General features: G+C 45.6%; 1 protein-coding gene across 4 annotated transcripts; it reads left to right on the top strand.

Annotated features, from left to right (window-relative positions):
* Positions 1–657: 657 nt before the first annotated feature.
* On the top strand, positions 658–24,426 carry FYB2 (FYN binding protein 2). 4 transcript variants are annotated; one of them, XM_071565579.1, is made up of 20 exons: positions 658–741; positions 5,129–5,819; positions 7,133–7,327; positions 8,389–8,422; positions 11,222–11,310; positions 12,082–12,110; positions 13,270–13,301; positions 14,195–14,279; positions 14,631–14,784; positions 16,591–16,717; positions 16,817–16,860; positions 17,160–17,229; positions 19,097–19,180; positions 19,888–19,916; positions 20,653–20,713; positions 21,281–21,373; positions 23,066–23,150; positions 23,452–23,608; positions 23,770–23,803; positions 24,244–24,426. In XM_071565579.1, the coding sequence occupies exons 1-20, from the start codon at positions 694–696 to the stop codon at positions 24,251–24,253; spliced, it is 2,151 nt and encodes a 716-aa protein (XP_071421680.1). In that variant the 5' UTR covers positions 658–693; the 3' UTR covers positions 24,254–24,426. The 4 variants fall into 4 exon arrangements, with proteins under 4 accessions (XP_071421680.1, XP_071421677.1, XP_071421676.1 ...); XM_071565576.1 differs by having other exon boundaries at positions 5,129–5,897; positions 16,820–16,860; positions 24,244–24,425; XM_071565575.1 differs by having other exon boundaries at positions 5,129–5,897; positions 24,244–24,425.
* The last annotated feature ends 524 nt before the right edge of the window (positions 24,427–24,950 follow it).

Here is a 24,950-nt window from a genome sequence, read left to right as displayed (position 1 = left end):
TAGTGGGAGGTCTCCCTACTGATGGCAGAGGAACTAGAACAAAATGGGGATCCTTCATGGTTTCTTTTCTAAGCCCCTCTTTGGGAATGATCTATAGGAGAGGTGCTGTGTCTTGGTATATGGGATTAGTATCAATTAATGAGTATTGCTCAGGGTGCAAAGGCTTCCTGCCCACCCATGCCCCATCAGCAGCCACCTCTGAATACCAGCACCCAGGCTCTGTGCAGCAGCCAGCTCTGCTCGAAGGAAAACTTCAAGCTATCCTACAGCAAGAGATGAAATAATATTTGATCAGTTATGGAGGGAAAAAGAAGTCCTGGGGCTCTCACTTCTCTTCTTGCCAAGCTAACCAGCCTTGCTTTTCCTGGGAGACATGCTCTGTAAAAACATGGGCTCAATGTTTGGACAGAACCTTTCAGTGTGTTCTCCAGGGCAGAAATATCTAGTGATAAGAAAGGTCTTGTTTGCCCTAATTTAGCTGGTCTGTCCTTAGGACTCTGAGAAACAGCTTCACCATGGAGAGGGGCTGCTTCACCAGGGAATATATGTGGGCTTCAGCAAGGGTGACTGTTTTTGCTGGGCTCTGCTATCCAGAGAGGAAGGAAGCATTTGGTTCCTCTGGGGAAATGTCTGTTTTAATCACTCTGAGGTCTCTGGCTTCACTGTGGGGAAGAGCCTGGTGCAGGCTGGGCTATGCAGAAGGCTGGGTGTCACCTGTGGGGAGACCTAAGAAAAGGCGAGGTAAGGATTACTGCTGGGCATGGTGGGGCTCCTCATCTCTCCTTAGTTTCCTTTGCCCCAGGTGTGACAAGACACCTGAGAACATGGTGGGGGGTTGGAACTAGGTGACCTTCAGTGGCCCTTGTTACTCAAATCACTCTAAGATTCTATAAACTGCCATGTATATGGACATCATAAGGACACATATGGTGCTGTAGGGTCACCCGTGCCGAGGGCAAATGCCACTCTTTCCCTCAAAAAGCAAACCAAAGTTGCTCCTTCGCTTTCTGAGCTCACGCCAAGCCTGCCGTAGTGTGGACGTTTGGGGTTCAGGGAACCGCGGGTCGGGTCGGGTCGGGTCAGGTCAGGGGCTGCTGGGCAGGCTCAGCCCTGCCCAGGTGAGACTCTCCCCGCCCCGGGGGCAGACCCACGCCTGGCCCAGGTGTGTTCAGGGCTTGCCCCGCCTCACCTGGCGTGGCTGCAGGGCGGGCAGCGGAGCAGCCGGGCGAGACTGCGGCGGGAGGCAGGGCGGGGAAGATGCTGCGGTGCTGAGCGGCTGGAGCGGGCACGGAGCAGCGAGGGATGGACGGGGTAACTACTGGGGCTCCCTCTCTGCACCAATGGGCGCTGTCTCCTCTGCACTTGCCCGGGGAAAGGATTCGCTGCTTGATTTTCTGCTGCTGATTCGTAGCTTGGGGCTGTTTTCTCCATGGAATGCCGGGAGCAGTTCATCCTGGGGGTGAGATGTTCTCATCACTGTCCTCTGTGTTGAGACAACACAGATACTGATTTCCTGCCCCAAAGCAGGAGCCGAGGGGCTCCCAATGCCTGTTTTCTCCTCTCCTCGCTCTGAGATGAGCCGCAGTTGTGCCTTTTAATGTAACAAAAAGTAGAGTTGGATTTTATTTATTCCTTTTTGTTCTGGGAGAAGCCGGCGGGTTAAGGAGTTGATGGTATCTGCAGTGTGTTCTCGTCAGTGTGCCCAGGGTGCCTGGGCTTGGCTCCAGCAGTCCCACGGCAGGGGCAGAGGGCAGCGCCGATTAAACATTTACCCACTGGAGTTCCCTTGGGACTCAAGATAACGAATTGAGTAAACCAGAAAAATTCCAAGAGGGGAACAGGCGCTGCTTCCTCTCAGCTGTCCTGGGTGCCACATTTTGAAGGGGTTTTCCTTTCTGTGTTAATTCATTTTAGAAAAGCAGCTTCAGAAAATTAAGGAGAATTAGACCTGTTTAGTTAATCCATTGAGAGGAGAAGGCTCTGTGATGATTTTATTGAAGCCTTTCAGTACCTGAAGGGGCTCCAAGAGAGTTGGAGAGAGAGTTTTGTCAAGGGCCTGGAGTGAGAGGACAAGGAGGAATGGCTTCAAACTGACAGAAGGCAGGGTTAGATTAGATATCAGGAAGACATTCTTCCCTGTGAGGGTGGGGAGACACTGGAACAAGATGCCCAGAGAAGCTGTGGCTGCCCCATCCCTGAATGTGTTCAAGGCCCAGTTGGATGAGGCTTGAAGCAACCTGGTCTAATGCAAGTGTCCCTGCCCATGGCAGGGAGTTGGAACAAGTTGATCTCTAAGGTTGCTTCCAATCCAAACTTTTCTGTGATTCTAGAATTCAGATTTCTTTTGGTTAGACCTTGGTATCAGCACAAAACTCCTTCTGCTGCCCCTTCCAAAAGGTACCCTTATCATAAGCTTAAGCTAAGCTTTATTCTGCTTCCTAGACTAATCTTAATGTTACAAGAGCGTTTCATTTATAGGGAGAAAATATGGAAAGTTTAGCTGCCCCCTGACTCTGTAATGTTTCTGTCCCCTGACTCCTTAATGCTCACAGGTTTCCGGCCAGTGGAAATTTGTTTCCTTTTTGCTCTTTCCCCCTCTCATCTTGCGTGGGCTTTTGCCAAATGTAGTGTTATTCACAGTCAATTATTTGGCCAGATGTAGCTGTAATACATATTGTGAGCTTCTGGCAACACTTAAAATTTATTAGTGTATTCTCCCTGCTTTTGACTGGTCTGATTTTCAGGGGATCTGAGCCCTCCCTGGGCTGGTGGGACATCAGGAAGGGGATTTCATGTGTGTCCTGCCTGTGACCTGCTCAGCCCTGTGTTTAGGCTGAGCATCAACCTGGGCCACTTTAAGGTATGTGGGTCGAACCAGAGAGCTGCTTGGATGGGTTTGTGGTTTGAAACAGTCCCAGCTCTGAAAGAAAATCATCCCTGCAGAGATCGGGAGAACTCATTGCACCTTGGAGGGTCTGGCTAACCTCAGTCCTGTGCAAGGAAACGGCATTTGCAGGAGCTTTCTGGGAAGGGATGGATTGCCCAGCTGGGTGTGGGTGTGCAGGAGATGACCAGGGGGTGCAATTTAACCCCATCCTCCCTGAAAGTTCACTTTACTTGTTTGGGGGCCCTACAGTCCCTTCTTCCTGTGAATATCCCAGCAAGCTGCAGTCTGGGGGAACTTTATTCCGGAGAGGGGCACTGAGAGTGCATGAAGCACAGATAATCTCCCAACTGATTAGGCAAATCACTTGAAGCTGACGACAATTTGAGTGGGGGAAAGGGAAGCCTGTATCCATCCCTCTTTAATTAAAGTTAGTGCCAATCTCGTGACTGTCACAGCTGTCTCTGTCACAGCCAGTGCCAGGGAAAGCCCTGACCAAAAACCCCGTGTCTCACGAGTCCACCTTGCCTGGGGCACATTGAGACTTGTAGGTACTTTTTCTTTTCTCTTCTCTTTGTTTCTGAGGGCACTGATGAGGAACTGTGTGGTGCAGTAAAGAAAATCAGTGTGGGGAGGTAAACAGCATTGAACTCTTCAACTGTTGCTGCAGCACGTGCCAAAGCTCGCTGCAATTGCATTAGGGCACCGTGCTGCTTTATTTCCTGTCTGGCATCGCTGGAGGGATCGGGTACATGTGGGACTATTTTTTTCCAAAATCTGATTCATCCTCTGAAAGCTCCCATTCCCATCGGCTCGCCCCTAGATTAGCCTGTCTGGGCAGCTCACGCAGCATCAAACTGCTGACCACTAATATGAAATATAATTGGAGCAATTCAAACCTCTCCCCCAAGGGTTGGTTCTTTACATCATGCACTACCCTGTGAAAGTAATAAAGTCAGTGAAAGGGGTTATTCAAGAGAAATTGTCAGTGTTTAATAAATCGTGCAATTAAATGCAATAAAACCTCAGTATGCTATTCATCTGTTCTGTCTTAACACTTAAGGCTGGGGCTTTTTTCAGAATAACGAAGTTCTGTCCTAGATAATTTTTTCCAATTTCCTCATTAGACAGGTTCTCGTGAAGCCTTACAGTTCTCTGCACTGAACTCAGCTGCCAGAGCAGTGCACCTAACGTAATCATGGCATATAAAAAGTTATAGAGCAGTTCAAGGACTTAAGTAGCTCATAAATTTTTCTTCATATTTTCTCCCTAGTTCAGTTCAGGGCTGAATTTAAGCCACGACACTGCAGGCAAAAATTGTGGTCCACTTTCTCCAGCGTGGGATGGTGAGACACAGGGGAACGAGGGCCTGAAACAAAATGTTCTTTAAGTGGCCTTTTAAACTGCACTGTCACTAATTAACTCTCTTTCTTCAAAATCATATATAACCTGGGGTCTGCTAACCGTGTGGGAGAGGAATTGAGTATCAATCACAGCCGGTATTCATCACCTGCACTGGGAAATACTTCTGCTGTCCTTGTGTGCCACTGTTTGGGTGGTATGTCCTCTGCTTCCTGGGGTGGGAATAAAGGTGAGGGGAGAAGCATCCAAAGAGCCTTGGGGACCCTGAGCTGAACCAATGCTGTGAAGTAAGAACATTTTGTTCCAGTGGTCATTTGAAGCCTGCCAAGGAGAATGTTTGGTGGTTCTCTTCCCATGGTGGAGTTTTCTAAAGAAGGGAGGAGACGGACTGAGGATCTCGAGAGCAGCACTGGCCTCTCCCTGTTTGGTGCTGTGTACTGAAAATAAAGTGCAGCTTTCTTACCCAGCAGGTGCATAAACAGCATTGCAGCACCTCTGCCAGGAAGTTCTAACATTAAATTCAGTGTTTGCCAGGTCCTCCTGAGAGTGATTCTCCATCACTGGGTGACACTGGGGAGAAGGAGGCACCTCGCCTGGCCCTGCTGGCTCTGCTTAGTTATGTTTCCATGCTCTGCTCCTGTGTTTTCCTCCTGTCTCAGCTCTTTTGCCTTTATCAAAAGTGATTTGTGAACCTGTGGAGGATCCTTTGAAAGAGCTAATTCTCCTCTACTGCTTTAAAATTTTCACCAGGATCGGCATATCCTTGGTGACCAGGGTAGAGTCTGCAGCCTCCTTCTGTCTGAAACCATCAGGATTGTATAAATTGCCTATTGCCACCTCTGTAAGCAGATGTTCTGTGCTCTCCTCTCTTCCCTCACCCAGGAAGGTGTGACAGATTTCAAAGCCCTCAGAGCAAAGTTTCAAAATGACGCAGACTTGGCGAATAAGCTGGTGCAGCCACTCAAGAAGCCTCCCACTGAGATGCCGTCCAAGCCGTGCTTTGGAGGGAGTGCCACATCCAACCCTCTGCCCCAGAGTAAGAGAGAAGTGAAAATAATAAAACCTGCCCATTCTGCCTCCCAGCCCTCTGTACTCACCCAACACAACCCCTTGGCATGGCCTCGAGCCAAGCTGGGTTATGTGGAACCGATGGGGCACAACAAAGAGCACAAGGGCAACATCTCAGACAAAGCGATGAGTTCTCCCAAGAACAGTTCAGAAAAGCCTCAGTTGCCCTGTAGCACTGACCAACAAGGATCAGGCCAATCAGCTCCAGTGGATCCTCAGCTCCCGGATTCTTTCCACCATGTCCTGCAGATCTGGGAAGAGACTTTATCCCGCAATGAGAAAGCAAGTGGAATACTCCCAACCCAACGGGCAACAAACTTAAATGTGCATCCTTGTCCAGAGCAGAGGGTGACATGTGGTCCTGCTGCATTGGACAGTGACAGGATACGACCTTCTGGAAGCAGACCTGGGCTGGACTGGCGTGCCCAGAAGAAGGATGCTCAGCGTGGCAATGGGACAGCCCTTCCCCAGGCTCCCAGAGGACACAGGAGCTCTGATGGAGCAGGTGCTGAGGGTGTGGGGACAACTGTGTTCTGTCAGGCGGGTTATCGTGCACCAAGAGAGCAACCTCAGCACCAGAAAGGTATTGTAAGGTGTATCCTTAACCCTGAGTGTGTATATACAGAGAGACTATTTACAAGGGCATGTAGTTACAAGACAAGGGGGAATGGCTTCAAACCAAAAGAGAATAGGTTTAGATTAGGTATTAGGAAGAAATCCTTCCCTGTGAGGGTGGGGAGGCCCTGGCACAGGTTGCCCGGAGAAGCTGTGGCTGCCCCATTCCTGGAAGTGTTCAGGGCCAGGTTGGGTGGGGCTTGGAGGAACCTGGTTTAGTGGAAGGTGTCCCTGCACATGGTAGGAGGGTGGAATGAGGTGATCTTTAAGGTCCCTTCCAACCCAGACCATTATATGCATACAGGTGTTCTGGAAATGCAAGGTACAGCAGCTGGAGAGAAAAGCTGTTAAGGGTCGAGACCTTCAAACAAGAGGCCAGACTGGCCCACTGGAATGCTTTGTTCTTTCTCCTGAGGTCCTGAAGATAAGAAATGGGTCCCAAACTGCTGAACTTGATAAGGGGAGGGTCTCCATCTCCACCAAATTTTTTAAAACTCACTTTAAGAATTTGTCCACAATTTGAGAATAGGATGAAAAGTGAAGACAGAGGAGTATCTTTAGTTTTGATCTGCTGTGGCCTTTTGCAGTCACAAGGTAAATGTGACTGGACCCTGCTCTTTTGTTTCACAGACATAGAAAGTCCTGGCTCAACTGCAAGGCAGTTTAATTATAATTATAATGGCTTAAACCTGAATTCCCCCCTCGCACCCTCCCAGCTTTGCAAAAAGGTCATATTTAAGCTGAGAGAACATATTTCTTGCAGAAACTTGTGCTAGGAAACTCAACTGCTGTGAAGGTCCCCGTGCTAACGTCACACTGGGTGACAGGGCACTGAAAAGCTTAAGTCTTTGTTTACCCTGGAAAGCCACCTCACTTGGACTGAGCACTGAAAACAGCAATGCCACTAAATCCTGGCAGATTAAACTGTTATCGGGACAGAAAACTGGGCTAGTATTTTATAACCCAGAGGAAGGGAGCTGTCGAGAGCTCAGCCCCCAGCAGGGTTCACTTTGTGAAAATGGACATTTCCATTTACTTTGCCATTCTGGTAACATGGCAAGAGACCCTCTGTGTTATGGGGGTGCTGAAACTGGGAGGAAGCAGAGCTGGTTAGAAATGTGGGTATAACAACTAATGATCCTGCATGGATTTTTGCTTAAATGAGGGCTAATTGATGCCTGTCTTTGTACTTCTCTGGAGCAGAACTGGAGCCTCCCCTCTGCCAGCCCAGAGCAGGAAAATGGTCTTACAGGCCCAGGAGCAAGTGGCCAAGAATTAAACCTCTCCCTTCAGCTGAATCTCTGGGTCCTGCCCCTGGGAAGCCTCCAAGACCCCCAAAGCTTGACCTCAGTCCTTTCCAAAGCACCCTGCCTTTGGTCCACAGAGGAAAGGAAACAAGTAAGAGATCTCTAGTCTTTCTTTCCAAACTTGTTCTGTAGAAACTGAGTAATAATTTGCAGTTTGTTGACATCTATTATGCCATGATTCCGAGCACACAGAAATAAGGCATTGTTACTTGTTCATAACTTCTTCCTCAAACATTAATAAGAGCCCAGCAGTTTCAGTGGGCTGATTTTTGCTCTGTATCTGGAAAAGGGATCTGGTTTTCCAGGCTGGACGCCATCCCACGTGCAGAAACCCCCTTGCCTCCCAATTGCAGCGTGTTGTGAGTGGTTTACAGCCGGCTGTAAAGCAGCAGCAGCAGCTGCCTACGAGCTGAGCTGATCTTTATCACTCCTCTTCAATGGGAAATGCCTTGACTCTGGAGCACACAACTGTGGGAAGGCCCAATAAAATTGTTAGAAAACAGTCTGCTAATCCCCCCCACTTCTGTTTTAAATACAACAGAGGGCAATGTCGTTAAATGTTCCAACATCAAGAAATGCAAAAGTTCAGTTTCCCATAATAAAACCCTATTGATGTTGCATGATAGAATATTTTGGATCACTTATTAAGCTGCTAAATAGTATTTCTTTATAGATACAGGCTTAATTATAGCCAGATTTTTAGACACAACTTTTGCTGAATTCAAAAGGAGCTGCTTTTGTAAGAAGGGCTTTGCTAAAGTCTCTTTGGCTTTGCAGTGCCAGCACTTAGTGGTGTGCCCTGACTTTGATAAGAGGGAAAGAGAATTTTTCACTGAAACTCTTTTCTAACCTACTTGCCTTTTCTAAATATATGAATTTGATGGAGGGAACTTGTTACATTTAAGTGTCAATATGGCTCAGTTATCGATCTCTAGAAAGCCTGAGGTTGTTGCCTGGAAACGTGAAGTAATGTCATATTAACACAGCCACATGCCCAGTTTCTGCTGGCAATCTTGTTTCTCGCCTGCCTTTGTGTGCAGTGTGCTGCCCGGGGAGGGGCTGTCCCTGTCACACCTCCCATGGCTGCAGTTGGTGTTCTGTGGGACAGAGGGGTTGCCTTCAAACACTCATCCTCTATGTGTTTGTGTGCAGCTGCTGGCGAAGAGGATTACCTGACCCCTGAAAGGTGAGCCTGTGGGGAGGCAATGTGTGGCTTGGAGGGGACAGGAGCATCTCTATCCCATGATCTGAAGCATCCCCGTTCAGTCTGGAAAGAACATCTGACTCCCAGAGGCAGCAACTTGCTCCAGGGATTGTCCAAGGAAATGAAAGTGTTCAAAGCCAGGCTGGATGGGGCCCTGAGCAATGCAGTCTAATGGAAGGTGTCCCTGCTTGTGGCAGGGAGGATTGGAACGGGATAATCTTTAAGGTCCCTTCCAACCAAAACCATTTTGTGATTCTGTGGTTATATGAGCCTGCATGGGAAATTCAAGGCTGGCCGGGATGACCTTCTCCTGGAGGAGAAAGCCTCATCCCTATTTTCTCCTCTGGGCCCTTAAGGCCACACAGAGAACTATGGCTGTGTGTCTTTACGTCTGGTTTAGCTGATAGGAAGAAGAACACTGCCAGTGCTTTGGTTGCAAAGTCATCAGCCCCCACATGTTTTTTCCTTCCTGTTTTCCATGTACTCAAGCTTGGTGTTTTTAGAAAAGAGATGCTTTGGAGAACTGTTGCTGAAACAAAGTCCTGGTGTAATCAGCAGGTGTTTGGGTTTTCTCTGCCAGCAGCGAAGGAGTTTGCACTCCTGCAGGATTCTGTGGTCCTGTTTGTGCAGCCAGCACAACCAGGGTATGGGAACCTCTGCCCTGCCTCACCATGCCCAGCTCTTCAGCTGTCTCCGGGTGCTGAAGTGAGATTTTTATTGAGTGGTGGTCCAAAATCACTGGAGTTTGTCTGAAAAGGCTCCAAAATTTTACAGACACAACTTTAGTATGCGTGGGGATCCTGACTTTTTCAGGTGTGTCCCTGACTTGTTCTAAGTGGTTTTGTAGTCGCCCTTGTTTCATGCAACAGAAACAGAAAAAGTGGAGAAAAATATTCATATACTTGGCTGTGAAAAAGGGAAATGGAACTGCTGAAACAAAGCAAAGGGAGGGGAATTCTTAAAATGCTTTCTGTGCCCAAACAACTTCTGCAGCTATCGACACAAGTTGTTCCTGACATCATGAGGGGTTCCTGCCAGTGTTGGCTGCTGTTAACTTTTAACCTGTACTTGTCAGAAGAGAACTGGTCAAAAAATAACCAGCTCCAACGCTGTCATGCACCACAAGGAAGCTGTTCTAGTAATGCATTGCAGCAAGATCAGCTGTCTTGCTCTACCACTTGTGATATGGTCTTTATAATAGGTCACTTGCTAAATATTAACCATATGATAACTGGGGAAATGAGTTAAATAACTCTGGCATAAAAGCAAAATCCCAGTGGCTGGGGATGGAAATTCCCCTCCTCAAAGCCTCACCTGGAATGAAGTCTGGTCTCTTAGAGACTCTGACGTAGTAGCTTGGGCCGACTAATCCTAAACTCCTATTGCTTGTTTGGGGATAAACACTCTCCCTTCACTGATGTTAGTCAGGGATCCATCAGCCCAGCTGTATTTCAGGTCTGGTGTGGCTCTGTGGTTTACATAAAAATGTGTCTGATGTCCAGCCAAGCTCCCAGGATGTGGTTTATTCCAGGGGTTGAGCTGGGGAAGTGAAAGGTCAGGGATTTTGCTGGTCTCCTCTTCATCAAATGATGGCACTGGGGACAAAATACCTGCTTGCAATTTTGGTGCCTGAGTCTCCCCCCCTCAGTGGGACCTGCTTGTCCCAAACACGCTGTGGGACCAGCAGGGTGGCAGGCAGTGACCCCAGTGCTGGAGGGGCTGCAGGGAGACCAGGGGGCTGGGGCAACCTTTGGTATCAGCACAACCTTCTGCTTGACTTTAGGTGTTGTTTCTTACTCTGATTTCACTACTGCTAAAATGCACCTTCAGTTCCTTGTTCCTTGTGTGTTTGTCCTTACTCTGAGTTGTGACAGTTGGGGGATTCCAGGAAAACCGGATGATCCCTGAGGCTTTTGATTGACCTTCAGATAAAAGAAGGAAGTTCTTGCTAAAATTCTTTCTGCACCATCCCCTGTCCCCCACCTGTGTTACAAGCTGCATCTTGTGCATTTGCTGCTTCCTGCTACATTCCTGAGATGCCGAAAACTCTGCCACTGTGGGTGGAGGGAAAGACTTGGGGATTTGCCTGGGTAATTCAGGAATGCTTGGCTTTCTCTCTGTGTCTATTCCCAAATGACACTAATGTGAATTTCTGGAGGAGGAAAGGGAAAAAGGAGCATGAGGAGATGGGAACTGGACTGGGAAACCCAGCACTTGAGTCTGTGTGGTGCTGGAGCTGTGATGCCTTGTCTCCTTCCGTGGCTGGCACGTGCCACTCGCTGTGTTGCCATGGAGTGATTGGCTTGATAAACTCAGGAGCAGGACCTTTAAATGTACCCTCTGATATCTCTGCTTTCCATGAGAAGTAGTGTGCCAAGCAGTGCAACGGGGTTGTTATCAGATTCAAACTACCTGAGTAGGCTTGAAAAATGCCACTCTTCAGTTCCCTTGGATTTTTTTGTTCTGTTTCTCCTTGAGGGATTGCTGTAGGCAGAAGACTATAATCCTAGTGTGAAGTCTCCTGATGTGCTTTGAGCCCTGTAAGCACAGCCTGTCCTCCCAAAGGAAAAGTAGTGGGAGTGTGGAGTTGTGGGGAAGGTTCAGCTGAGCTCTGCATCTGGCACAGGTCTCCTCTTCCTCCAAGGAATTTCTGATTTCACTTTGCTTTTTTGTAGGCTCAGTATCAAAGCGCTTGAATTCCTTGTCCTTAAGATGAGTCATTTTTTTCATGCTTCTAAAAGGAACAGAAAAAAAAATTTTCTCTCTTTTTCATCTTCTCAGTGCTCAACTTGAAGAGCAGAATAATTATGAAGAAACCCCGATGTACCTGAATCAGTCTGGGGACGCCACAACCTTGTGTGTCATTGAAGGTACTTTGCAAGGCAAGACTGTTCGGTGAATCACGTGCTATCTGGGACAAGGCATTAAAAAAGGAAATAATATAGTTTCTTCAAGTTGAGAAAAGCAGCTGCACATTGTTCCTGGTGACCAAAGATAACTCTCTGCACTGTCACACTGTGCACTGACAGTGTTTGACAACTCTGGGGCACAGACAAATAAGAAGTTAGCATTTTGGTAATGTAAAAGTGCTTATAGCAAAACTGTAATGGGGAAAATCATTATATACTACCCAGTTAGAAGAGAAAGAAAAGGAGATAGTGAGGCAAACCTCAGCATCTTCTTGGGAACAAAAGGGTACAGGGTACAGAACTTTTCCATCACCATCATGTTTTTTTCCCAGTATAATTTTCTCTATCAAAGGGGGCACTGATTTATTTTTATATTTTCAAGGTTGCCTCTTTTTGGTAGGTGAGTTTCTGCTATGTGCTTTGGTTTTCTCTCCCATTGGAATAGGAACCAAGCAACTTCCTTAGGGGAATCTGCCACAGCCCTCTTGGGCTTTCAGAGACCCCTGGGTGTATGAACCCTGTGGCCAGTCCAGCTTGGTGCTGCAGCCCTCTGCATGCACACAAATGCTTAAGAGCAAAGGAAGGGCCCTGGCCAGTAGAACTTGGTGCAGGTCCCATGGTGCATGTGTGTTGCATGCTGAGCAGCCCAACTGAAGCTGAGTTTGCAATGAAAAGTGCAGTGACTTTAGCATTAACTAAAAAGTAATATATGTTCATTAATATCTTTTCTAGTACCTAAGGCAGAGCCTCAAGAGCACAAGGTAAGTGTCATCACTGCTAGTTTTGATCTTCCAGCCTTGACTGTACCATACTTTCCTGTCTTGAAAATCTTTATTATCTGTATTTCTTACCTGCCAAGAGTTACTTTGTGTGTTGTCTGTGAAGACTGTCAAAAAATAAATAAGAAATTGCAGGAACACAAAGACTGATGAGATTCCCAAACATACTAGTGGGAAGAGTCTGTTCCATTCACTTCCACTGCTAATATGTAAGGAAGTGGTAACACCACCTGGATGTTGGTGGTAGACCAAGTAAGTGTCAAGCACTGACAGCAAGATCATGAATTCCTGGAGGAAAAATCCACTGATTTAGAAGGAAAATGGAGCCAGGTCTCTTGGCATGGCAGGAGGCTTTGAGTTCTGGCTCAGAAGTGAGGGTAAGTGTTGTGGGCATGGCTGCACAGGTTTTCATCCCCTGCTGCAGGGATATCTCTGCTGCAAACTACAACTCTCACGTTACCTTGGCTGCAAAGGGGTGGCAGTTCACCTTGGCAGTGGTGATATCCTGCAGGGAAGGCAGGACTGTGCATTGCACAGGGCAGGAGTTGCTGGAGCTGCTCCTGTAGCAGACCTGCCTGGCTGCATGGCTGAGCTCATGGTGGGCTGAGAGGACACATCACCTCGTGCCAGGACAGGACCGTGTACTGGGGATCAGTTCTGGCCCTGCTTAAAGAGAGGAAAACTTTGAAACTCCACTGTCAAAACTTGACTTGCAAAGCAATCAAATTGCCCAGGAAACAGCACTGGTTTCCAAGTGCACTTATCTGTGTGTGATTTGCAGAGAGGTTCTCTGGCTTGGCCCTGGTCTCATTTTTTGGTAGGCTGGCAAATCTTTATTTAATTAAAAAAAAATGCCCGTCCTCTATAAGCTCCCCAGTCTGTAATAGCTTTCATGCTGACCAGTAGCTTCTTTGGCCTGATCACTGTTACATTATCCCTGTATAGTCTGTCAATATGTTTATCCCCAGCCCTGCAAAGTAGAGGAAATATCCTTGACTGATGACTATTCCAAACATAAAATGCTTCTGGGCTTTCTAAAGAAATATTTCTTTAAATACTAGATGGCAGATGAGGCCTTGTATTAAAACTTGACTGCTGAGAAAAGCCCAGTGGCTGAAGGCTTTCCTCTTCTTTATTCTAGAAACAGAAGATTTTCCCCTTTGCCAAATCCAGGTAATTTCCTTTCCATTCTCTCAAACTTCTTCCAGCCTCACAACTACTTCAGGTTAGGAATTGAATATTGTAACAATCAGTATATAGAAAGAAATTTCATTTATTTCATGACCAGCATAGATTTATTTCATGATCAGCATAGATGATGATGCTTTTCTATGTCAGCACTCACAGTCTCTATGATTGTTTTCATTCTAAAGCATCTCTGGAGGGGAGATTTTCCTTTCTCCTCTGGCACACAAGAAAACACATAGTCTTTTCCTACTGAAACCTGAAATCTTTCAATATGAGCAGGGAGAGTTATGAGACTCTCAGACTGGGACACCTGGTTCCAGGTCCAAGGCTGTGTGGGTAAGGCAAGGTCCACACTGAATTTCAGACTGTAAATGTCATTTTCAAACTCCTTGCAGTGTGTAATAATTGTCACTGTCTGAAGGCTGCTTTTTTGGATGGGGAATGAAGAGTCATGGAATAAAAGGGAGTCACTTCAGTGGGAAAATTTGATACTGGGGGGAAAAAAAAAGATAGCAAGTTCTGCACTCTGTTGCTGTATCTTCTTCCCTAAATCTTGATATGGTATGATGAGAGGCATATCTTGTGAGCCAGGTGGCACCACTGGCAAATGGATTTAACTTGCCCATGCCTGTTAAGAGGAAACAATCATATTAGTTTATTTCTCTTCCAAGAATAATTACTATTATCCGTGAGTATCTGCTGACTTTTACATTTGGGGTTGCCCTTAGTTTTAGAGTATTTAAAGGTGGTCTTTTAGGCACCTACCTCATTCAGAGGGAAAATGAGCTGCTTACTTGGGCATTGTCATAAGGCAATGTGTTTGTGACATTGCTGAGGTGTCTCCGTGCTGAGATCTCTCTCATTTCTGCAAATTTCAGTCCTGAAAGAGCTGCAATACAGGATGAAAAGGAGAGGAAAACAAGTCATGAAAGAGAGAAACTGGGAGCGAAGAAAACTTTCAAGGTATTTTAATCATTCAGATTAATTTTAATAGTTATTATAAGATGTCTCTTCTCCTTGTATCCTCCCTGCCTTCGGGGAGCAGTTGACACTTGAACCCTTAATCATGTGGATTTTTCCTCCCTTCTCTTTTGCTTGTTCATCCCTCAACTGCTACTGCCTAAAAGGCAGGTAGTGCTGCCAGGCAGCACCTGTGTTTACCACAAATCCCTGATGGAAAAGGGCATGAAACAGTTTTAAGTCCACAGAAAAATAACTTATGTTCTTACAGACATATATATGTAAATTATATTAACTTCTGTAACAAAGCTGCTTCTAAAGATTATATTGACCAAACCAAGTGTCTGATCTCAGACAGGGGGAAATGAATACATGTCTCCCATTAGCCAGACCAAGGAAGATGGCAGAGGTGGGATGAAGGTTCTGCAAGCGAAGCAGGATGTGACCAGTACCCTGCCTGCAAAGTATCCTCTCCCACCAGGGCTGGCAAAAGACGAGGCAGAGCTCTGTGAGTATCTCATTGCACCATTGAGTGTTTCCTCAGTCCCATCTGCTGCCCAAATGTCTCTGCCATATGGGAAATAATGTTAAATTTGGATGCAACTCTTGAACCAATTTAGTTAAACCGGGGCAAAAGGTTGCACGAGCATTTGTATTCTGGTCTGAATCATTTATTTTGGCTTTGCAAATAGCTTCCTAAGTTGGTTAACCATCTGCAGAACTCAAACCAAGGTGTTTGTTTTTCTAGCAGATTGCCCTTATCCGAGAGAGCTGAAATCCATCTCCTCTGCTTCTTGTAATTTATTGAGTCTCAGAAAAGGGGTTGGCTGAGGCTTGTGGTAGAGACAACATGAGCAGGATGAGAGCCTGAGGGCTCCCTCTGTCCCTTATGAAGATGGATGAGGATTCCTCGCTCCATCTTCTCGTGGTGCCAGGCTGACTTTGGCCTCCTTCTGTAATGATACTCTGAGATAGAGACTGGAGCTGGTGATATGCACCTCAGCTGCACAGTTAAACCCAATCATGTCTCCTCTGCAAACACTATTTTGCACTTGAGGTAAAATGGGCTCTATTCTGCAAAGCCTTACTCCTGCCTCTGCAAGCCATTAGTGTGATATGGCAGCATTTCAAGATGAAAGAGAGCAAAGTAACTCTGTTGGGCTCTGTGGCTCCAGGTGTGTGAAGGAGAAAGTGTAAATTGGCTCTGACTGTGGTTATTTTTATTGGTGTGGTTCTCAGGTACTTTTTTTTTTCTATTTCAAATCACCTCATAATAATTTTCTGGTTTGGTTGGTGTCTGTTTTTGTAAGAAATCTTGCTGGTTTGCTTGACCTTTGAACAGCTGAGGGTAATTTCTGTTGGGATTGTGCTTTTTCAAAGTACTCATGGTGAGTCTCCTGCTTTTACTTCAACAGAGAGGTTGATTTGGAGAATTGTTGGGTGCCACCCCTGCCTCCTTTCCTTCTTCATGGGGTTTGAAAGTTTTGCAGGAATTTTGGTCAGTAACTAGACCATATTGAGGTGATGCCTGAAATCTACTGCATGAATCATGGAATGGTTTGGGTTGGAAGGGACCTTAAAGATCATCTCATTCCAACTCCCTGCCATAGGCAGGGACATTTTTCCCTAGACCAGGTTGCTCAGAGCTCCATCCAACTGGCCTTGGACACCTCCTGTTCTCATTTTGAAACACTATCTGCTTTTATTTGTCTGGCTGCATTTCTACATTACTCCAACTCTCTTAAGTCAGTTTTAAGGATTTAATATTGCCACTTAAGAGAGTTCTCCAGTAATAATCTTTTTCTAACCTCATGAGATGCAACTCATACTTGATTCCAGCACTCAGTGAAATAAATCTCTGGGCTACTCATCCTCTGTGGCTCCTTTCTGAGATGTTGATTTACAGGTATATTCCAGTGGTCCATTACTTGGATCCATTCCGCCAACCACGCTAAGCTTTCCCTTCAGTCACTTCTAACATCCATGAGTGATCTCTTGGGATGCTTCCTTGTGAGGAGCATTTGGGTTAGAGCTGCCACAATTGAGAACACTGATAGAAGTTTTAATATTTTAAACCTGATATATTTTTGTAACCTTAAATATTTATAAAGTTAAGTGTTTTAAAACTTAAAAACTTCTAACACTCTTCACTTTTGTTTCTTGAAGTGGCTCAAGAGCAGAGACTTTCCTTGACTCCTGGAGTGGAAAATATATCTATAGGCTCTTATTTGTTGTGTTACCCTCAACAGTTGTCCTGCCCTGAGAGAAGTTCCTCAGAAAAGCTCCTAAAGCAAAGTTCCTTTCTCATTTGCAGTGCACAGCATGGATGTTGGTGCTCCAAAGCCAGGGGGAGAAAGAACAGCCTTGACCCAAAGGACTTGGCAGCCTCTGGAGGCAGCAGAGGATGTGTACGATGACGTTGCAGAATTGCAGGATGGGCTGTGAGTACGAACCTGGGCTCTTCACAGAGCCTGTGACTGTCAAATGTCATTTAGATTCTGTGCTGCAGCAAATCCCCATGTCATACTTCTGTCTTCCAGCAGCTACGGGTCAGATGCCTCAAGTTCCTTCACTTCAGACAGCTGTAAGTGCAGCACGTGGGGAAGCTCAGACAGGAGCTGCTTTTGGTTTGGGCTGGTCTCAGGGATATGACGGGAATAGTTGCACTTCACTTTCAACATCTATAATGTCTCATTCTGGCCTGATTGCACTAAATTCCCATTAAAACCAGTGGGCAGTAATATACATGTCTAGCATGGAATTCATTTGAGCTGACCTTGAAGCTTCTGTAAGAGTAAAATGTGAAGGTCTGGGTGCAATTTGTCCAGCAAACCTCACCTCTTTGCTACTGAATGTGGTTTGTGATAATGCCTTGGTTTAAAGTTTCAGGAAACAGCTACGAGGAAACATACGAAGAAGTTGAGATTGGGGGTGATAATCCAGTAAAACCAGAGTAAGTTACAATTCTTTAGCCTGTGTTTTAAAATTTTTGACCATATATCCTTGTTCTCACATGCCAAGTACTGGCTGGAAGCTTTGTTTTCTTAACACAAGTGCAGAAAATTTGGTTTATGGGTGGGTTTCTTCCCCCTCTTTCCCCTTTGGATGACACTTAGGGACCAAAAAGTAGTTACCAAACTTAAATCCCTAAGCAATGAGGGCTCTCTTTTATTCTTGTAGCACTCCCTATCCACTGAAAGTACTGCCCTGTCAGATCACTCCTTGCATGAAACACACAGGATGGTCTCGCTCCCCTTCTCTTGGTTAAAACTGTTGCTCAGCCGTAGCTGAGAAAAGGCACTTTTTTTGTCTGTGCCAGAAGAAGGAATGCTCAAGGGACAAGTTGTCCTCATAAAGCAGGACAAAATGCTCACATTTCAGATCACAGAAGGTTAGAAAGCTGAAAAGAGCCTGACATGCTGTAACTAACTTGCAACTTGCTCTTTTTTATACAGCTTCTCAAGATAGCTGCTTCCACAGGGTGTGTTATAAAACCAATGAGTTTTGCAGCCTCAGGTTTATATGTTGCCTGAGCTTCCCAAATGGATTAAGAGGTGAAACATGAAGTTAGTTGTGTTTTTTTGTGTGGTTCCCTACCCTCATGCAGTAAAAAGTTTCCTTTGTAAGAAATAGAGACAGCCTTTGGGGAAGGCACATGGGCTGGGGATGTGGCACACTGTTGCTTGGAGTGCAGCTGGTGGCTCTTAAAGGAGCAGTGTGGGAGGAAGAATAAGGTGTTGCTGTACATCTGCTTTTCCCTTATGGATGTCAGGCTTGCATCTGGCTTCAAGTCTAGCTAAAGTGAGAATGTAGAGCTTGTGTGTTTCAGAGTGGGGGAAAAAGGGGAAAACTGTAACCCTGGAGGTGCCAGGGTGGTAATAAAAGGAGAAAATGTCACTTCTCTGCAAATTGTCCATGTGAGTGGTGTGGTGGAGGTGCACGAGCTTCTCCATCCAGAGGGTAACATGTTCCCAGATGGACCATCCATGTCCCTAACCAGCTGGGAAGTGCATCCCTAACTCTTCCTTACCCCTCTGCACATGGGTGCAGAACAGTAGCAGAAATTAAACCATTCTTAACTCACAGAGGAGCAGTGCGTCTTGCTGGGGATGCAAAAGAATTTCATGACCATTTGGGACCAAATTCACAGGGTTCAGAGGTCAGGGGCTTAATCCCCAAACCAGCCTTTAAGTAATCTTACTATTAGTCCCACATGCAGGATTAAGTGTGCTGGTACACATAAAGTGTTTTTAATAGCACTTGTGCATGGGTAATGTCCCCCATGGGAGGATGTTGGTTGCTTCCAGATACTTTATTAGAAAATTGCTGTGTAGCTTTGCAACCCCCTGTAGGCTTCAGAGAGAAGATTGTGCCATGGAACATCCTTCTCAAGAGCATGTGTGACAGAAATGTGCGAGGGGGATTGGCACAGACAGATGCCCATGGTGTCTCCTTTAATGGTCACTGCTTGTTTCTGGGTAATGATTCCTTTCCATCATGAGTTTTTACTCCAAATAAACCTCGATCACCTTGTAGTTTTTGGGTCAGAGGAGAGCTTCAATTAACACTGAAAAGTTTAAATGTAAGCAAAGATTTGAGCTTGACCTTGAACTTTATAATTAAGCACCTTTTGCTGTGCTGGTGAACCATAATCCACATGGAGCTGTTAAAGCTTAAAACCTACTACTGAGCTGAGATCCAAGGGCTGCTGACCTTCCTTTCTCTGCCTCAGGATCTCTGGGGCTACAGGTATTGCAGCTCTCACATACTTCAGCACCCAGTGCCTCGTTTAATTTAAAATCTGTTTCTCTTTTGGACAGAACAGAAAAACAAAAGAGATTTGGAAACCTGTTTAAGATAGAAAAGTTGAAGCTGAATAATTTCAAGCTCAAGGAAAACCTAAGGTAAGGAAATGGTGGTCCTACCCCTTCCTCCTTCAAACCTGAGCATTCTTCTTTGCAATAATTTGAGAGCAGGAGGACTAGGAGTAAGGAATACAGTTTTATGGGGAAACTTGGGCCAAAAATGCTTCTATCAACTCGTGAGGAACTGCTGTGGGAGATATGGCCAGTGTCCATCTGTGCAGCTTCTCTGAAGTCTCTGGCATCAGAAATCTACGGGAGCTGGTCCTACAGCAACTTCCAGGTTTTCATTTATGGCCTCTCTTGCCTTTTGTTTCTGATACCTCAACATGACATGGGTACACAAGGGAATGTAGACATGTTATTCCTGCTGCCTCAGCCTGGGCAACCCATGATATTGGCAGACTTATAGGAGGGAACTACTGACTGCAGTTAGCAACTGTCCATCAGTCTCTGGCTGTTGGGAAGGGGTGTAGGGGTGGGCAGCAGGAGTTTGGATTGTATTTTGGCTGCAATGTAGACCTTTCCTGCTCAGTGAACACATGGCTGTTGTTGTTGTCAGAGAATGGAAATTAGTGTTTTTAGCAAGGGGTATAATTTTGGCAAATGCTGCTGGTATCACAAAGCTCATGTACCTCAACCTGTCCCCTCCACTTCAGCAGCAAGCACTGGCAGCTTTTTTGGGCTCATGGCTTCTTGGGTGATGCTGAAGTGCAGACTTGTTTCTAAAAGTTTTTTTCTATCTACAGATTGGTTTCCATTTCAGTACCAAATTTAGGTAAGCAACATACATGTATCTGACTCTTGGGGGTTTGTGTGTGTGTTATGAAGAAGCAAATGTTTTGTACAATAAACTTGATGCATTGTGCCTTTCTGAAAATGATGTAGTGTGGCAGCATTAGCTTTCAAGACTTGATAGAGATTTGTGCTTCACTTGAGGATGGGGTTTTTGCTGAGTTTTTGGTGGTTTTCCTTTGAAGAGGAGCATTCCTCCTTGCTGATGTTAAGGAAGGTAATGTGTGAAGCCATCCATGCTGAGCCACTGCCTCCAGACTGGTGGTGGTGTTTAACAGCCAACGGGACTCCAACAGCTCTGTAAAACTGCTTATTCCTGCCTGGTTGAGGGACAAGTTCATGCTTTGCATAAATGGGGATGGACACAGCACCTGTCCCCACCAATCAAGCTTTGAGGAAGTGCTGGAGTGAAGTTACCCATGACCTAAGGATGGGAACCTCCCTGGTCTGGCTACTGCTGCTCTGATTCCACCCATAGAGCTGGATGGCCAAACCCACCCAGAAAACTGCCCATACACACAACTAACAAGTCCAAGCATCCTTCCTTGCACTGGAGCCAGATGTTTGGAGTCCCAAGGATCTTGCTTTTGCATTGCCTTGATCCCTTTGGGTTGGGTCATTAGCATCAGCCCCAGTTTTCCTCTGCAATGCATCATTTGGAGTAGCAGGCTCAGAATGACATCTCCTAATAATTGTCTTTCCTGCATTTTTGTTGACAGCATCAGTCTCCCAGGAGGACAGGGTGTACGACGATGTCGAGGTGGAGCAGAGAGAGCCCAGGTGAGGAGGGTGCCCTATCCTGGGGCTGGGGCTGGGGCTGGGCCAAGGAGATGTTCCTCTTGGCACTAACCAATGCCCTGAGGAGCCTGTGGTACTGCAAACCACTGAGGGTCATGAGCTGATTGGGGCTCAGTCCTCTGGAGACAGTCCAGGTGCCCTCTCCATGTGTGTTTAATTTGGCAAGTAACATCCTGCAAAATGTTTCTCCGAAGTTACCTAGTCAGTGCCAGAGACGTGAAAAGGAGGGAGCTGCTCCCTGAAACACATGAAAATTCAGATAGTTTTCCTAAGGAAGGAAAACTCTGGCTCCCAGACCTGATTATCAGCCCTGTCCTGGCAGGCTCCTTGTCAGAAAAATTACTTTTAATAGGAACAGCATGTCTTGGTGTCTTGTTGCCAGATGATTGTGGTGGCTGCGCGTGCTGGTGTAAATCACAGCAAGTGTTTGCATTTCAGTGGTGGGTGTGGGGGAGAGAGGGAAAAATCACTACTCTGTAGGTACATGGGCTGGGGAGAGAACGTGCTCTGCTGGAATAAATTGAATTCCTGTGTGTCTCTTCCTCTCAGAGAGAAGGATGACAAGTACAAAATCTGGACGCCAAAATTTCGAAGGGCAAAAGAGTACAAGGACAAAAGGAAAAGCATCGATGATGTGGAAAGGTCTTGATTTCCATTCTATATTTCCATGTTGTCTCACTTGGTACAAGTGTCTCCTGAGTGGTTTCAGGGGTGGGATGTCCCTGACTGCACAGGCATTTTGTGTTGGCTGCTTTGAACCCAGCTTTCAGGAAACTGCAGAAAATGTCTCGAGGGTGAAACAAACTCTTGGATCTCAGCTGTGTTGCAACGAAGGGGTACCCAGAGGTCTTATCCTGAAATTCTGTCATGGCTTCCCACTTCCCTGAGGCAAAAAGTTGTTACTTGCTGCATATTTGGCACATTTTTGCTATTTCAGTAGGTTTGGATTAAATATTAGGAAGAAACTCTTCCCTGTGAGGGTGGTGAGGCCCTGGCACAGGTTGGCCAGAGAAGTTGTGGCTGCTCCATACTTGGAAGTGTTCAGGACCAAATTGGATGGGGCTTGGAGCAACCTGCTCCAGTGGAAGGTGTCCCTGCCCATAGCAAGGAAGTTGGAACAAGATGATCTTTAAGGTCACAACTGAAACCATGCTAAGATTTTGGGAAGAGCCCTGTGTTCAGAAGCCCTGGACACCATGTGGTAATTGTCTGTGTGTTCCTCTTGCCCTTATTTTAAAGTATTAATTTCTTGGGTCTTCTTTTTCTAATTGGGCTGATTGCATTGCCTCTTGCTTTAAAAGCAAAATGTTTTGGGTTTGTGGTTGTTGTTGGGGGTTTTTTTGGTTTTTTTTACTGGTGCTGCGTTTTCAAGACCCAGAACTTGGGACTTCAAAAAAATGCCAATCAAAGATCCATTTTCCAGGTTCTCACCAGAGCTCCTGCATGGGGTTGCTCAGACACCACTGGTTGTGCTGTGCAAAGTCATAGGTATAACTTCACAGACTATCAGGAAGTCAGTGCAATTTCATCCCTTCCTCAGAGATCACAGGTCCTACAGGATGAGTTTACCAAGGAGGAATCTCCTCACAGCTTAGAAGTTCTTGATTTCAGCTCTTGTTTCCTCTCCTCTAAATTTTTAAGCACATCAAAGTGAGCCAAAGGTGAATAATTTATTACAAATGGGTGGAGGTTTTTGTTTGGTGTTTTTTTCCTGTTTTAGTTTTAAAATTAATGCTATGGCTGGAGTTTCATGTGCCAAAAGGACTGGCACATCCATACTGAAGGAATGCCCCAGCAGGAATGGCCATTGCTCCCCTTAAGCAGGTTTTAAAAAACTGTTTTCTACTTCACAGTGCCACATAAATGTCTGCTTGAGTGACTTTCTCCTCCATGTTCTAAAAAACCCAGCAAAAATCTGGAGAGCTTTATCAATCCCCACTTGCATAAATGTCTCAGGATGAGAGTTATCTGGGGACCCTTTATGTTTGAATATAAATAAAACCAGAAGGAGACAAACTGCTGGGGGAAAAGTGAATTGTTGACTTCTATAAAAACACAACTGATTTGAAACACTTGATAGAGTTTGTTTGTTCCCACACTGGTTACAGGCAAAAAAAAAAAATTAACCCAAATGGAGACACCAAATGGCCCACTAAAATATTTGAGTTATATATCCATTCTTTTATGAAAAATAGGGATGTGAATGGTGAACTTTCCTATTCCAAGAGTTCATTGCAGGCAAGGCTGGAATTAGGCTCTGAGTTGCAATTCCCAATGTGTCAGAGGTTATTTAAATGGAGCTCAGAAGTACAATGTGTGTGTCTCTTGATGCAGAAGTATCTTCAAATTCAAGAAGAACAGTGAAGAAAAAAGCAGGAAGAGGGAAAAGGAAGAGAAGTTCTTCAGAGAAACATTTATGGTATGTGTCTTTCTAGAGAACTGGTTGTATCAGAGGAGAAAAGCAGCTATGTGACTTGTTAAAAAAATGCATAATGGAACATTGTTGGTCCTCAGCTTTGCTGGGAGAGATGCCCCACTGACCTGTTCCTTCTCCCTTAATCTGAGACCTTCATCAGGGATGTTACTGGCGTTTTACTCCCTTTTCATTTTTCATCCCCAACTTCACAACCCCTCCTGAAGTCTCTTTTCTCCATCCCTCCCCACTGCCCCTACAGACATTGCACACGAGTGTAGAATAATATTCACTTTCTTTCCTGCAGTATGATAAGGAAATCAGTGTCATCAACACAGCCACTGCCGAGTGCTCGGTCCCCAGCGAGAGGAGAGTGGATCTCCCTGTCACGGCCGGGGAACAGCTGGATGTTATTGAAGTCACGGAGGGCCACGCCGTGATCTGCCGGAATTCCGAGGGCAGGTGTAAGTCTGCAGAAACTCTCTGGCTTGGGATGGGGGGCACTGCAATCCAGCTTGGAGGGACAAATCAGCCTCCCAAGCCACAGTTGTCTGTGCTTAGCCACTGTGACTGCATTTGCTCAGGAATTTACTACTTTATTTCTTTTTTCCCCCCCTTCTTTCAGATGGATACGTTCTAGTGGAGCACTTGAACTTCAGGTAAACTCCAATTTTATTTATTGTGATGAATATTTTCTTCTCTTTTCTGTGTTGAGATATCTGCAATCTGGAGAAACATACTTAAAACTTCTGAAGGCAGGGGAAGTTACTGTAAACAGCCAGTATTAAATATTAAATAACTATTTCCAGTTTTAGTCTGCTATTCTGCTGTTACACAAGTTTCCAGTCCAACTGAAGCTAAAAAAAGCCCTCTCCAGTCATAACTTGTATAAATTGGAGATTCCTGACTTGCCTTCAGATATGCCATATTAATTCACATCTGCTGCAAACATGGGCCACTCAGTGTGCACTGCCTTGCCAAAACACACCCTCAAATTCCCTGCTGCAGTGTTTCCTTGCATGCTCATGCCTAATTGAGACAAATGAACCAGGTGTCCCTTGCTGGAAAAAATTCTGTTTTGCTTTTTTTTTTGAAACAGACAGTACTAACCTTCCTGAGAGCTGCTCTCCCCTGGAGCATCCCTGACAGTCTCTTTTTGTGCTTCCTGCATCCATGAGAGCCCACACTGGTGAATTGTGGAGTGATGATGTCAATGTAAATAAAGTTCATTTTTTTTACACTGTCAGATGTGCAAGAGATATCTTGGGGTTTTTTGGTTGGGTTTTTTTTCCCTGTCATGTCTTTACTGATTAATAGTTATTTTTAGTATTTCTCACTTTCTGGAGTACCTTGTTGGCCAGCTCTGAAATAGCCATTTCATTTCTGCTTTTGTATGAAGAAAATTGTGCATATTTGTTGCTCCATCTTGTTACTGTCCATTTTAGGTGATAGAATTGCAAGACTCCCCAAAAGCAGCTTTGCTCTTTTAAGAAGCAAACCATATAATTTTGAACTGGTTTTGGTCTTGAAAGTTTTGGGAGAAGAAAGATGTATCACCACTCTTGCTGTGTTAAATATATAAAATAGTGGAAAAGTTGACTCATTTCTTTCCAGAAAACATGAAAAAAAGAGTGAGTTAACACATTCAGTCAAAATTTACTTTATTTTTGTAAGCTAACTTAGGCATCCCAGATATGTAAAGGCTGACTCCTGGCTCCCACTGACTCACAGGCTGTTACCCAACAGTTGCCCCTGTGTTCAGGCTCTTCTCCACTGTGGGCCTGGAGGATGATTACTTGTTTTAAG

Source organism: Pithys albifrons, chromosome 10 (genome assembly GCF_047495875.1).
Source record: "Pithys albifrons albifrons isolate INPA30051 chromosome 10, PitAlb_v1, whole genome shotgun sequence".
In the NCBI taxonomy this organism is placed as follows: domain Eukaryota; kingdom Metazoa; phylum Chordata; class Aves; order Passeriformes; family Thamnophilidae; genus Pithys; species Pithys albifrons.
The sequence above is the reverse complement of the archived record's forward strand: the minus strand, read 5'-3'. Positions and strand labels throughout refer to the sequence as shown.